Source organism: Polistes dominula, unplaced genomic scaffold, assembly GCF_049000335.1.
Source record: "Polistes dominula isolate Pdom_NZ unplaced genomic scaffold, Pdom_raw_medaka contig_27, whole genome shotgun sequence".
NCBI lineage: Eukaryota > Metazoa > Arthropoda > Insecta > Hymenoptera > Vespidae > Polistes > Polistes dominula.
In genome coordinates this window covers 1,167,510-1,183,752 of record NW_028300906.1, presented here as the reverse complement: position 1 = coordinate 1,183,752, position 16,243 = coordinate 1,167,510, and the positions used below count along the sequence as shown (strand labels likewise).

General features: G+C 24.8%; 3 protein-coding genes and 1 long non-coding RNA gene across 18 annotated transcripts in view; 1 reads left to right on the top strand and 3 right to left on the bottom strand.

Annotated features, from left to right (window-relative positions):
• Nucleotides 1-16,243, top strand: part of LOC107073265 (uncharacterized) — a 183,405-nt gene that overhangs the window by 98,040 nt on the left and 69,122 nt on the right. For 2 of the 15 annotated variants that reach the window (XM_089179581.1, XM_089179582.1), the window contains one exon: nt 2-620. The exons of 10 other annotated variants lie outside the window; for them this stretch is intronic. In XM_089179581.1, the coding sequence (XP_089035707.1) occupies nt 2-160 (159 nt within the window). In that variant the 3' untranslated portion in view covers nt 161-620. Of the gene's footprint in view, nt 1; nt 621-5,228; nt 6,550-16,243 lie in introns of those variants that run through there. 3 more of the 15 variants (XR_016178950.1, XR_016178952.1, XM_089179591.1) reach the window with 3 other exon arrangements.
• On the bottom strand, nt 1,423-16,236 carry LOC149033386 (uncharacterized). Its single transcript, XR_016178966.1, has 3 exons — nt 15,549-16,236; nt 5,302-6,624; nt 1,423-1,824 (listed from the first exon to the last, which is right to left on the bottom strand). It is a non-coding gene; the product is annotated as an uncharacterized LOC149033386 (long non-coding RNA).
• On the bottom strand, nt 6,739-9,797 carry LOC107073261 (uncharacterized). Its single transcript, XM_089179735.1, has 3 exons — nt 8,139-9,797; nt 7,393-7,600; nt 6,739-7,212 (listed from the first exon to the last, which is right to left on the bottom strand). Exons 1-3 carry the CDS (start codon nt 8,317-8,319, stop codon nt 7,029-7,031), a joined length of 573 nt encoding a protein of 190 aa, XP_089035861.1. The 5' UTR covers nt 8,320-9,797; the 3' UTR covers nt 6,739-7,028.
• LOC107073597 (uncharacterized) lies at nt 9,990-14,568 on the bottom strand. The gene is made up of 11 exons (XM_089179734.1): nt 14,559-14,568; nt 14,299-14,486; nt 13,582-13,727; nt 13,265-13,397; nt 11,615-11,691; nt 11,229-11,501; nt 11,025-11,150; nt 10,850-10,940; nt 10,599-10,744; nt 10,228-10,360; nt 9,990-10,158 (listed from the first exon to the last, which is right to left on the bottom strand). The coding sequence occupies exons 1-11, from the start codon at nt 14,566-14,568 to the stop codon at nt 10,108-10,110; spliced, it is 1,374 nt and encodes a 457-aa protein (XP_089035860.1). The 3' UTR covers nt 9,990-10,107.

Here is a 16,243-nt window from a genome sequence, read left to right as displayed (position 1 = left end):
GATGGTGATTCCCATAATTAAACGAGGGGAGAAAAAATACCTTTTACTTTCAATGTCCAAGGACATGCGCAGAAGAGTTGAAGGATTGCAATGTTGGTCAGTTGCACTTCGACAGCCGTCCGGTACACTAGCTTTAAAAGTAAAAATCCATTTCCTATAGGAAATAGTTTAATATTCTAGTCATTCAAATAATCAAATACTTTGTGTTTTAAAAATAATGTTTAAATAGTATTTTCCTAAAATATTAAAATGTACAAATAACTCCGCATTGTGTATGTGATTATCTAGATATCTAGATAATATTTAGCTGGTCTCAAGCCCAGATAAAGGAAGAAGGTTCGAAGGCAATGCTATCAACTTACCGTCTGTAAAAAAAAAGCCATTTCCAGAACTAGCAAATCATCTTTCTTTAAACTGTGAAGTAAGAATCAAAAGTTTTAAGCCATAATAATAATAAAAATACAAAGAAAAAAAATGTACAAATGAAAATGAATGAAGAGACTTCTTTTAATTAATTGAACAAATAATAAAGACGGATTAAATAATAATTATATAATGAATGTATATTTAAAATAAGTAAGTATTTCTAAATTTATTAAATAACAATTAATTATGCTTAATACACATTATTTCACTACTTATTCTTTTCTTTTCTTTACTATATCACCAAAGCATTGAATTATTGTGCACTGTAGTAGACCATCGCAAAAGAAAATGTTTTTCGTATAAACTAAAAAAAAAAAAGAAAAAACATTGATTTATTAATAGAAAAATTAATTGAAAGATTATTAAATTACATTGTAATACATACGCTGGCAAAAATTTCATGCGATGAAACAAACATATTTCCAATTGAAAGAAAACATGGCTTTCCAGATCGAGTTATTATAAATAATAACAATTTTTGTGTATTTAGAGAAAGATTATAAAATGGAACGTTACATCTACAAACAATTAAAATTACTATTGTCATTTATATACATTTACATTTTTAAACTATACATTTTACATATACAATTACATATGTATGTATTCATGTGGAATTAAATTTTAAAACTGTACGAAAATTATTTAAAGAAAATATTTAAAATTCTATAAAAAAGATATTATTAATTAAACAAACTAATTGTGTCCTTACAATTCTTCAAGAACTGCATTGCTATGATTCAACAATCTTTGTCCAAGATAACAATTTATATATAAAGTGAATGCAGTGCCAGTGACGTAAAGGATGCATTCAATTTTTTCTTTCAAAGTTTTCAATAATACCGAAAATTCGAGAATCTGAAAGAATAGATAAAATTATATTTTTATAGTAAAAAGCTTTTTATTCGATATATGTTAAAAAAAAATGTGTATCAGAAACAATACATGTTATTCTATACTAACACTTTTTTTATTAACACGAGATTTTACACATAAGAGACTTACACATAAAAAGTTAAACATGAAAAGAATTATTCCGAGAAAAAATGCAATCAAGTAGACAACATTAGAAACGTATTTAATCATCTCAACGTATCTAAAAAAAAAAATTAATTAATTAAATATAATAAAATATAATAAGAAAGTAATTAACTTTGTTTAACTTTTACACTCACTCTATAAAGTTTCTATGACGTTTTACAATGTCGCTTATCCAATCGTATTCTTCCATTGGTGTACTAAAGTATCCAATCTTCTGATAACCGGATTGTTGATTATTTTGAAATGGTTTACGAATTTTAAGTCTGTGTTTTAAATAGAGAAAATTCTACATAAATTGCTAAATACATAATAAGTAGAAAAATAAAGAAAAAATTTAGTTTCCTACAAAAAACGTACCTAATAATGCTACATTGACAGCAGGCATGCTCCATGAAAACCAAAAATGTTGAAAGACTAAAACCTCCAACTACTACTGTCATTAAAACTCCTAATGATTGACCAATAACCAGAATATAATATTGTATATCAACGTGACTAATATTCTTCTCGATTACTGGATATGTTAATTGATGAACATCCAATAAACCAATGGAATATAAAACAGCATTAAAAATTGATGGAAATATAACTAAAAAGCAGTTAATATCAAAGAAAACTGTAACAATTGCAGAAAACATATGCTTAAAAAATATGAGAAATAATAAACTAATAGTTAATAATTACTCAAACTTACACATTAGAGCATACACAAAAAATTTGCTTTGATCATTATACTTTTCTATAATGATCAATTCATCTAGATCGGAAATGTTCTCGTGATCAAGTTTAAAACGGGCAATCAGTAATTGAATCTTAAAATTAAAAAGAAATATTTTCTATAAAATGTTCTTATAAATTACACCAATAAATTTTATTTAAAAATAAAAGTCTACTAACTTTAACGAAGCTAAAATAACTAACACTATAAGCAGAAATGAAAATAACATGTGATATTAATCTCTGAATCATTATAATAGTCGATCTCTCGATCGACTTTGATGAAAAAAGCTCAAGCAGCTGCACAAATAGACAATTTTTCTATAAGTAACATGTTCAAGATAAAAAATTTGTTTCTTTTTAAATTAGTACAGTATATTTAAAATCGTAGATTTTAATGAAATGTAATAAATAAAAACAAAATTAAGTTATATGAGATAAAACAGAGTCACTGTTTAAAAACAATTATAATAAATAAAAGTTACATGTTGGGTAAAAGAAGAAAAAAATACAAATACCATTTGAAAAACAAAGGGTGTCGAGAAGATAAATAATATCAAACAAAACAGCAACTGATACTTTTGTTTTCCATTAGGACGTTGATTAGAAAAAATCAAAAATAAACGATTTGAAAAAATGAAATGATGTTTGAAGAGATCTCGATTTTGAGAAGTCATAGTAAAGTATCTCACGAGTTCCCCCAGCAAACTGAACGAAGAACTACCATCAAGTCGTCTTTAACTAGTTCAAATTGTTACTTATTACAAAAGTTTGAAATTTCTTTCAATCACTATAATAATCAAGGTACTATAAATGAATCAATAAAAGGAGGGAATATTTAAACGTTTCTTTTTATCTCATAGCAATTCTATGTGCAATATTTTCTATTCATACATACACGTATTTAAACATATGGTGATTCCCATAATTAAACTAGGGGAAAAAATACCTTTTACTTTGTATGACCAAGAACATGCGCAGAAAGGGTTTTTTTATTGAAATCTGTGTCAGTTGCATTTCGTCAGTGGTGCAGTACACTAGCTTTAGAACAATAGAACTATTTCCTATTGCAGTTAGTATAGTATTCTATAACATATAATTGTCATTTATAAAAATATATTTTTTTTTTTAATGTTTTATACTTCGAAACGAAACTCCTGTGAAGCTAATTTAATAAGAATACAATAAATAATAGTTATTGAAAGAATGTTTTTATCTTAAATAAAATAATATTTTATTATTCTATTATATAACTATTTAAAAAACTTATTAAAATAATTAAAAAGAATTATATAATAATATTTATTGTTATATTATACCTAATAGAATTAATAAATAGAATAATAAATATTACTATAATTATATTCTATAATTCTATAATAATTAATAATAGAGTATAATTAATAGAATAATAAATATTATTAATAATCCTAAATAGTAATTTAAAAAGATTAATATTGATGACAGTTTGTAAATGTTTTGTTGAACAATTTTATTGGATAAATTACAAATAAGTTATTTGTTGCATTCAATCGAAATATTTGGTAAGTACTTCACAAATTTAAATATTTATTTGCTATTTTGAACTATAAATTTTTAACAAACATTTAATCTTTTTTTTTTTTTTTTTTTTTTTTGAAAGTACTGAATTATGGTACACTTTTATATACCATAGCAAAAGAAAGTGCTTTACGCATCATCTAAAAGAAAAAAAAATCACTTAATCATTAAAACAATTAAATTAATATCATTATAAACATTTTAGTAATACTTACACCAACAAAAACTTCGTGAGATGAGACAAACATGTTTCCAATTGATAGAAAACTAGGCTTTCCACTTCTAGCTATTATAAATAATAGCAATTTTTGTGAATTTATAGATAGCGTATAAAACGGAACGTTACATCTACAAATAAAAATTGTTTTGTCATTCACGTATTACAAACTCATTTTTTACACTATTCAATGATACGTAATGTAAGAAAATTATTAGAGATTTTATAGAAAGATTTTTTTTTTATTTTACTCTTATTATTGACTTATCAATATGAACTTATTAGTAATTATAAAAAAGAATTTATGATTTCCTTACAATTCTACAAAAACTGCATTGCTATGATTCAACAATCTTTGACCAAGATAACAATTTATATATACAACAAATATCGAAGCAATAACATAACTGATGCATTCTATTAGATCTTTAAAACTTTTTAACATTATTGAATATTCAAGAATCTAAAAGAAAAAAAGAAAACTATTGATTGATAGAACAATTGATTTTTAAACATATATCGAACACAATAAACATGGCTGTATTACAGAACGTATTTTATAAAAAAAAAATATCGTAACATAGTAAAAAAAATTTCAAATCGTGCTATTATATATTTTTAAATGTGTCTTTTTACAAAATGGTTTAACAAACAAAAAAAAACTATTAGAATAAAACAAAACAATCTCTGCGTAAACAACATAGTTGTAAATCGATATTTTTACATTTAAAAACGAATATAATAAAACAAGAAACAAACATATGGCATAAAACAACAAATAAAAAAGTGTTATCTTACTTTAAAAAAAAAATAAATAGAATACAAAAAAAAGTATTAATTAGAAATTGCGTCTTTATAATCTATTAAAATAAAAAGAAACATTGTTTAGAAAAATAAATTAAAAAAAAAAAAACAAATATTGAAAAAATATATAAATTTGCAGTTGCTTCAAAAGTGTTTAACTTACACATAAAAAATTACACATGATAGGAATCATTGCAAAAACAGTTAGAATCAAGTAAACGACACTCGAAATGTATCTAAGTTTCTCAACGTATCTTAAAAATAAACAAAAATTATTAACTTTGTAATAAATATAATTAAAGAATTACTTTATATATTTTTCACTCACGCAATAGATATTTTATGACAATTTACAATGTCAAGTATCCAATTGTATTCTTGCGCCAGTGTACTAAAATATCCATAATTATGTCCGAATTTTTTATTTTTTTCAAATGGTTGACGAATTTTTAATCTGTTTCAGAAAAAAAACAATATTTTAGCATAAAAGTTCGATGCACAAAAATAACTTGAGTAAATAAGCATTGGAAACGCACCTAATAATGCTACATTGACAGCAAGCGTGCTGTATGAAAACCAAAAATGTTGAAAGACTAGTACTACCAACTGCTACTACAATAACAACTGTTACTGATTGACCAATAACCAGAATGTAATATAGTATACCAACATGACCAATATTATTTTCGATTAAAGGTAATGTTAATTGATTAACCTCCAATATACCAATAGAATATAAAAATGCATTAAAAATTGATGGACATATAATTAAAAAGCAATTAACATCAAAGAAAACTGTAAAAGTGAAAGAACACATATACCTAGGAAATATGAGAAACCATATACTAATATCTAATAATTACTCAAACTTACACATTAAAGCATACACAAAAAATTTGCTTTGATCATTATACTTTTCTATAATGTTCAATTCATCTAGATCAGAAATTTTCTCGTGATCAAGTTTAAAACGGGCAATAAGTAGTTGAATCTTAAAATGAAAAAGAAATATTTTCTATAAAGTGTTCTTAAATTACAGCAAGGTATTTAACTAAAATATAAGTAAGCCTACTTACTGTTACGAAACGAAAATATCCAACACTATAAGCAGACATGAAAATAATATGTGATATTATTCTCTGAATCAGTATAATAGTTGATTGTCCGATTGTTTTAGTTGTATAAAGATCATACAGCTGCACGAATAAAAAACTTATAAATTATTTTTTAGAATTATGCGATCACACATAGCAACAATATTATAGTTAGTAATGCTATTAGAAAAAATATTTGTATTTTATAATAAATGTAAAAAGTAAATACAAAATGAATTTGACAGATAAGCCAGTCACTGTTTAAAAACAATTATAATAAATAAAAGTCTCATGTAGGGTAAAAGAAAAAAAAATACAAGTACCATTTGGAAGATAAATGGTGACGTGTAGGTAACTACTATCGAATACAACAACAACTGCTTCCTTTGGTTTCCGTTAGGACATTGGTTCGTTAAGAACTGAAAGCAACGATTTGAGAAAAGAAAGTGATGTTTCCCTAAATCTCGTTTTTTAGAAGACATGGTAAAATATCTCACGAGATCCTACGGCAAACTGAACGAAATACAACCTTTTACTTACCCCTAACTAATTCAAATTGCTATCTATTACGAATAGTGTAAAGTTAACACAATCAGTATAATGATTGAGGTACTATAAATTATTCAATATAATTACTGGTAAAATAATATCCTCTTATCTTATAGCTACTCTATGTACAATGTTTTCTATTGAGATATACCTGTTCACATGTATTGAAACAGATGATGATTCCCATAATTAAATAAAGGGAAAAAATACCTTTTACTTTCTATATCCTAGGACATGCGCAGAAGGGTTGAAGGATTGCAATCTCGGTCAGTTGCACTTCGACTGTCGTGAAGAACACTAGTATTAAGAAAAGAAATCAATTTCCTATTGCATTTAGTATAATATTATTCAATTTCACAAAAATACATTCTAATAAATGTTTTATGGTTTTATACTAAAAACATGTGAGTATTTTTTCAGATTAAAAAGAAAACAATTTTTTATTTTAGTAAAATAAAAAGTAAGTAAGTACATCTTAATAAAGTGATAAATCATATTCCTTATTTATCATTTTCTTACATATTTTAATTTGCCATTTTCGAAAACCTTCTACTTATTGTATATTGTAATATAGCGTAGCAAAAGAAAGTGCTTTCCGCATGATCTACAAAATATTCATATTATAATAATATAACAATTAATTTGATTATAATTAAAACCTCAAAACTTACCCCAGCAAAAACTTCATGAGATGAGACAAACATGTTTCCAATTGATAAAAAACTGGGCTTTCCACTTCTTGCTATCATAAATAATAACAGTTTTTGGGAATGTATAGATAGCATATGAAACGGCACGTTACATCTATAAACAGAAATGCTTTTTGGTTATTCATATACAAGCTTGCTTTTAAACAATAAACAGAAAAATAATTGAAAAGAAATATGTAAAATTTTATTAAAATGGTTTCGTGTAATATTCTTTCTGATCAATATGGTGTAACTCTTATAATTGTTTATTAAATAATACTTATTACTTTCTTACAACTCTTCAAAAACTGCATTGCTATGATTCAACAAAGTTTGTCCAAGATAAAAATTGATATACAACGTAAATACCGAACCAACAACATAAATGATGCACTCTATTTTGTCTCTTAAAGATTTTATTAATACAGAGAATTCAAGAATCTGAAATAAATAAAAAAATTCATTCTCATTGTAAAAAGCTTTTCTTTCAACATTTTTAAACGTTTATGGGACAAAATACTCTCTCAAATATTTTTAATTTCATTAGCCTTATATTGAAATGAAATTTTAATACAAGAAGATAAAAATATTGTCCTAGACTAAATTGTACTATACAATACTCGCCAATATTCGCAAGATCAAATGAATAATGGATCTTAAACAATCTTTATGAACACGACATAGCAATTGATAAATTACATACAAGAATTCACTGATATTTATGGTGGTTTTACTTACACATAAAAAATTAAATACGATGACAATCATTGCTAAAAGCATTATAATGAAATAAGAAACGTTTGAAATATATCTCAGCATCTTAGTATACCTTAAAAAAAAAACGAATTATTAAATTTTGGTATTATCTAAACAAAAATAATATTATTCAATTGAATACTTACTCAATAGATATTCTATGTCGATTGATAATATCGCTTATCCAAATGTATTCCTCCGTAAGTGAAATAAAATACTTAGTATTTTTTTCAAAAGGTTGACAAATTTTTAATCTGTTTAAAAAAAAAAGAAGAACATTTTAGCATAACAGTTGGATGCATAATAATAACTTAAGTAAATAAAAATTGGAAACGCACCTAATAATGCTACATTGACAGCAGGCGTGCTGTATGAAAACCAAAAATGTTGAAAGACTAATACTGCCAACTACTACTGCCATTACTATTGCTACTGATTGGCCAATAAGCATGCTAAAATACATCATCCCAACGTGATCAATATTATTTTCGATTAATGGTAATGTTAATTGATTACCTTCCAATATACCAATAGAATATAAAAAAGCATTTAAAACTGGTGGGAAAACAATTAAGAAGCAGTTAACATCAAAGAAAACTGAAAAAGTAAAAGAAACGTATAGGTAAAAAATATAATAAATTGTAAACTAATAGCTAATAATTACTCTAACTTACACATTAAGGCATACACAAAAAATTTGCTTCTATTAGTATACTTTTTTAAAATGTTCATTTCATGAAGATCGGAAACTATCTCGTGATCAAGTTTAAAACGAACAATAAGTAATTGAATCTTAAAATAAACATGAAATATTTTCTACAAAATTGAATTAAATTACAGCAAGGTATTTAACTAAAATATAAGTTAGCCTACTTACTGTTACGAAACGAAAATATCCAACACTATAAGCAGACATGAAAATAATATGTGATATTATTCTCTGAATCAGTACAATAGTTGATTGTCCGATTGTTTTAGTTGTATAAAGATCATACAGCTGCACGAATAAAAAACTTATAAATTATTTTTTAGAATTATGCGATCACACATAGCAACAATATTATAGTTAGTAATGCTATTAGAAAAAATATTTGTATTTTATAATAAATGTAAAAAGTAAATATAAAATGAATTTGACAGATAAGCCAGTCACTGTTTAAAAACAATTATAATAAATAAAAGTTGCATGAAGGGTAAAAGATAAAAAAAATACTAATACCATTTGGAAGATAAATGGTGACGTGTAGGTAACTACTATCGAATACAACAACAACTGATTTTTTTGGTTTCCTTTAGTACGTTGATTCATTAAAAACTGAAAGCAACGATTTGAGAAAAGGAAATGATGTTTTCCTAAATCCCGTATTTTTAAAGACATGGTAAAATATCTCACGAGATCCTACGGCAAACTGAACGAAATACAACCTTTTACTTGCCCCTAACTAATTCAAATTGCTATCTATTACGAATAGTGTAAAGTTAACACAATCAGTGTAATGATTGAGGTACTATAAATTATTCAATATAATTACTGGTAAAATAATATCCTCTTATCTTATAGCTATTCTATTTACAATGTTTTCTATTGAGATATACCTGTTCACATGTATTGAAACAGATGGTGATTCCCATAATTAAATAAAGGGAAAAAATACTTTTTTCTTTCTATGGCCAGGAACATGCGCAGAAGTGTTGTTTGATTGTAACATTTGTCAGTCGTGATTTGTCCTTAGAACGGAACACTAGTTTCAAATGAAAACAATCTATTTTTTGTGATAGTTAGTACAAAATACTAATCCTTTGTAAACAAAATATTCCTTTAATATTATATATTATAATTTTTTTTAATATTATATAATGTAAATAATAATATATATTTTATTCTTTTAATATTAATATTCAATGTAATATTATTAATATTCTATTAATATCATTACAATTCTATTACCTAGTAATCTAATGACGTTGTTTATTAAGAATACAATTAATCAATCTTTTATTATTATAAATTTTCACCAAAAAGGATATATAAATAAAAAAAAAAATTAGTAAATGTACGATTTTAAAAATTTGTCGAACAAATATATTTATATTAGACAAATAACAAGTAGTTATCTCTGTTCTATTGATCTGAAAGATAGGTAAGTACTTTCTAACTTAATTTTCTATTTGTTATATTATGTAAATAATTTTCATAACAAATGTTTACTTATTTCTTTTTTTTCTTCTTTTGGTTTTTCTCAAAAGTCCAGAGTTATTGTACACTCTTATAAACCATTGCAAAAGAAAGTGCTTTTCGCATCATCTATAAAAAATATTAATAATAATTCTATAAAACAATTAATTTAGAATTAATAACATTGTAAATTCTTACCATTGCAAAAACTTCGTGAGATGAAACAAATATATTTCCAATTGAAAGACTACTCGGTTTTGAACTTCTAGCTATTATAAATAATAGCAATTTTTGTGTATTAATAGATAGCGTGTAAAACGGGACGTTTGTTCTAGAAACAAAAATTTCTTTTTTAATTTATTTTAATAACAGTCATACATTTAAAACGATAGAAAAAAATTTAATGGGACAAAATAATTATTTAAAATTCTATAAACACAATTTCTTATCATCATATATATAATATATACATTTCCTATAATATAATATATAATATTTTATTATAAATGAAAAAATATTTAAATTTTTATTAATTAAGAAATAATTATATTTATATATTATTTCCTTACAATTCTTCAAACACTGCATTGCTATGATTCAACAATCTTTGTCCGAGATAACAATTTAAATATACTGTAAATATTGAACCAGTAACATAAAGGATGCATTCTATTTTGTCTTTTACAGTTTTCAATAATACCGAGAATTGCAAAATCTGAAATAAAAAAAATATATATGTATTCCTATTGTCGAAAGATTTTTTTAATATGTACATTAAAACTTATTTAAATTTACTGCTATTTATGGTGGTTTGACTTACACATAAAAAGTTAAACATGATAAGAATCATTGCGAGAAGAACTAGAATCAAATAGACAACACTCGAAACGTATCTAAGCATCTCTACGTATCTGCAACAACAAAATAATAATAAAAAAATGTTGAAATTTTAAATAAATTTAATAAATAATAAAATTAATTATTTTCCCACTCACGCAATAGATATTCTATGACGATTTACAATGTCACTTATCCAATCGTATTCTTCTGTTGCTGTATTAAAGTACTTAATATTATGTCCAGATTTTTTATTTCTTTCAAATGGTTGACGAATTTTTAAACTGTTTCAAAAAAAGAACATTTTAACAAAAAATTTGAGGCATAATAATAACTTAAATAAATAAACATTTAAAACGCACCTAATAATGCTACATTGACAGCAAGCGTGCTGTAAGAAAATCAAAAATCCTGAAAAACCAAAACTGCCAACTATTGTTACGATTACAACTGCAAATGATTGGCCAATAACCAAACTATAATACAGAATCCCAGCATTACCAATATTATTTTCAATTAAAGGTAATGTTAATTGATTATCCTTTAATTTGCCAATGGAATACAAAAAAACATTAACAATTGATGGAAATATGATTAAAAAGCAATTAACATCAAAGAAAACTGAAAAAAGTAAAAAGAACAAAAATATATGTTTTTAAATATAAACATAGTATATTAATTATCATCTAACAATTATCAATACTTACACATTAGTGTATAAACAAAATATTTACTTTGAAGAGTATACTTTTTTAAAATGTTGAATTCATCAAGATCAGAAATTTTCTCATGATCAAGTTTTAAACGAACAATAAGTAATTGAATCTTTAAATTAAAAAATAAATGTTTATATGCATATAATGTTCGTCATAAATTGTAACAAGGAATGTAATTGAAAAAAATATAAGTCTACTAACTGTTGTGAAGTGAAAATAAGTCATAATATAAATAGAAATAAAAATAAGATGTGATACTATTCTTTGAATCAGAATAACAGTTGATTTCCCGATTGATTTAGTTGTAAATAGTTCATACATCTGCACGTATAGATAATATTTGTATAAATAATATCTTGTAATTAAAATATTTTTCTAATCAAGTGATCACACATATATCCGTAACAATGTTATAATTTAACAACGTTATTAACAAAAAGACATTTGTATTTCATATTAAATGTAATAAATTAAAAACAAAATGATTTTTTGAGACCAAAAAAAAACACTGGTTAGACAAAACAAAATAAATATTAAATAATAAAAGTTACATATAGGATAATAAAAATGTCAAGTACCATTTGAGAAAAAAATGGTAATGTGTAGATAAATATAATAGAAACAAACAACAAATGATCCCTGGCGTTTCGGTTAGGACGTTGATTCGATAAAAACTGAAAGCAACGATTTGAAAAAAAAAATGATTTTTCATGATATCAGAATGTTTTGGAATCATAGTAATGTATCTTACGATATCTTCAAACAAACTGAACAAAATATTTTCTCCTACATGTCCCTAACTAATTCAAATTGTTACCTAATAAAAAAAACATGAACTTCAAACAATCAGTGTAACGATTCAGGTACTATAAATTAATCAATAAAATTAGAAGTAAGAATTTCTATTTGTTTATAGGTATTCTATGTAGAATACTTTCTTTTATGTTATACTTGTATGCATGTATTGGAACAGATGTTTATTCCCATAATTAAATGAGGGGAAGAAATACCTTTTACTTTCAATGTCCCAGGACATGCGCAGAAGAGTTGTTTGATTCTAATCTTGGTCAGTTGTACTTAGACAGTGGTGCAGTACACTTGTTTAAAAATAAGAGAAATTTTCCTAATAACAGTAAGCATAGTATACTCGTCTTTTACGAAAGAAATATTCCACGAATGTTTTATGATTTATAGAAAACACCTATAAAAGGTTTTATTAAAAATGCAACAAAAAAAGTATGTATTTTAAAAATTACCGTTAATACGGTTCTAATTTAAAAAGAATAATAAAACCTAATAGTTTTTTTATTAATTTGTCGAGTAAATGTATTTGTTAATAGATAAATATACTTGGATATTCCATTAATTTCTAATAAAGAAGTAATTATTTATTCCTATGTAAACATTTGTTATTTTTATTAAGAGTTGTGTGTTACAATGCTTTCTAATTTACTTAAGTATAATCACTCTAAATAACTATAAGTTATTTTTTTCTTTTTTTAAGAACTTTGTAACATATTATTGTTTACTATTTTTTGAAAGCTCTGAATTATTGTACACTGTAGAAGACCATTGCAAATGAAAGTGCTTTTCGCAACAGCTAAGAGAAATCAATTAAAATTAAAAACAAAATTACTTGTTATTAATGTTTTATATAAATTCAACATGAATTTGTGACTTACACTAGCAAAAACTTCGTGAGATGAGACAAACATGTTTCCAATTGATAAAAAACTCGGCTTTCCACTTCTTGCTATCATAAGTAATAATAATTTTTGTGAATTTACAGATAGCGTATAAAACGGCACGTTACATCTATAAACAAAAATACTTTTTGGTTATTCATACACAAGCTTGCTTTTAAACAATAAAGAGAAAAATAATTGAAAAGAAATATGTAAAATTCTATTAAAGTGATATCGTTCAATATTTTTACAGATCAATATGCTGTAACTCTCTTATATAATTGTTTATTAAATATAACTTATCACGTTCTTACAACTCTTCAAAAACTGCGTTGCTATGATTCAACAAAGTTTGTCCAAGATAAAAAGTTATATAAACTGTAAATATTGAACCAGTAACGTAAATAATGCATTCTATTTTATCTTTTAAAGTTTTTAAAAATACTGAGAATTTGAGAATCTGAAATTAAAAAAAATGTATGTATATATACATATATTCCTATTGTACACGGCTTTTTTAAAATAGTTCTAAACTTATTTTGCACAAAATTTACTGCTGATTAAGGTGGTTTGACATACACATAAAAAGTTAACCACGATGACAATCGTTGCGAGAAGCATTACAATTAAATAAGTAGCGTTTGAAATATTTCGCAGCATCTTAATAAACCTAAAAATAAAAGGAATTATTAAATTTTATAATGAATAAAAGAAAAATATTATTTTCTAATTTAACACTTACTCAATAGATATTCTATGACGATTTACAATATCGACAATCCAATTGTATTCCTCCGTAAGTGTACTAAAAAATTTTGGTTTTTTTCTGATATCTGATTACTTTGAAATGGTTGACGAATTTTTAATCTGTGTTTAAAAACAAAGAACACTTTATTACAATTTTTAAATAAACAATTAGTACTGGAAAAAATAAAAAAACCAATCTTACCAGAAACGTACATAATAATGCTACACTGACAGCAGGCGTGCTGAATGAAAACCAAAAATGTTGAAAGAGTAATACTACTAACTACTATTGTCATTAGAACTGTTACTGATTGACCAATAAGCATGCAAAAATACATCATCCCAACGTGATCAATATTATTTTCGGTTAATGGTAATGTTAATTGATTAACCTCCAATATACCAATGGAATATAAAAAAGCATTTACAATTGGTGGGAATACGTTTAAGAAGCAATTAATATCAAAGAAAACTGAAAAAGTAAAAGAAAAAATATACTTAAAAAATAAGAAAAATTATACACTAATAGCTAATAATTACTCACACTTACACATTAAAGCATACACACAAGATTTGCTTTGGTTGGTATACTTTTTTAAAATGTCCATTTCATCAAGATCGGAAATTTTCTCGTGATCAAGTTTAAAACGAACAATAAGTAATTGAATCTTAAAATAAAAATGAAATATTTTCTACAAAATTGAATTAAATTACAGCAAGGTATTTAACTAAAATATAAGTTAGCCTACTTACTGTTACGAAACGAAAACATCCTACACTATAAGTAACATTGAAAATAATAAGTGATATTACTCTTTGAATCAGTAAAATAGTTGATTGTCCGATCGTTTTAGTAGTAAAAAGTTTATACAGCTGCACGAATAACAAAAATATATAATATTTTTTAGGATCATGCGATCACACATAGCAAGAATATTATAGTTAATAACGCTATTGGAAAAAAAAACATTTAAAATTTATAGTAAATGTAATAAGTAAAAACAATATGAATTTATGAGATAAAACAGTCACTGTTTAAAAACATTTATAATAAATAAAAGTTACATGTAGGGTAAAAGAAAAAAAAATACAAGTACCATTTGGAAAATAAATGGTGACGTGTAGGTAACTACTATCGAATACAACAACAACTGCTTCCTTTGGTTTCCGTTAGGACATTGGTTCGTTAAGAACTGAAAGCAACGATTTGAGAAAAGGAAATGATGTTTCCCTAAATCTCGTAGTTTTAAAGACATGGTAAAATATCTCACGAGATCCTACGGCAAACTGAATGAAATACAATCTTTTACTTGCCCCTAACTAATTCTAATTGTTATCTATTACAAATAGTGTAAATTTAACACAATCAGTGTAATGATTGAGGTAGTATAAATTATTCAATATAATTACTGATAAAATGATATTCTCTTTTATCTTATAGCTACTCTATGTACAATGTTTTCTATTGAGATATACCTGTTCACATGTATTGAAACAGATGGTGATTCCCATAATTAAACTAGGGGAAAAATACCTTTTACTTTCACTCTCCAAGGACATGCGCAGAAGGGTTGATTGATTGCAATCTTGGTCAGTTGCTCTCTGACAGCGGTGCAGGACACTAGTTTAAAAATAAGAAAACCGTTTCCTTTTGCAGTAAGTAAAATATGGCTTCCATTGAAATGAAATACATTCTTTTAAATATTATACACTTCCTGTTAACTTTTATTAAAAATACAGCAATAAAAAATTAATAAACATCAAATCTTAACTGAAATATTATTTTAATAAGGTAAATAATAAGTATACGAACTTGTAATTTTTTCGAACAAATGTTTTTTGACAACAGACAAATAGTTTTATGTTACAATGCTTTCTAATATAACTAAGTATATTAACTCTAAATAATTATTTGTTATATTTAATAAGAATTATGTGTAACATATTATTCTTTACTATTATTTGAAAGCTCTGAATTATTGTACATTGTAGAAGACCATTGCAAATGAAAGTGCTTTTCGCAACAGCTAAGAGAAATCAATTAAAATTAAAAACAAAATTAATTTGTTATTAATGTTTTATATGAATTGAACATGAATTTGTGACTTACACTAGCAAAAACTTCGTGAGATGAAACAAACATGTTTCCAATTGATAGAAAACTCGGCTTTCGACTTCTTGCTATCATAAGTAATAACAATTTTTGTGATTTTACAGATAGCGTATAAA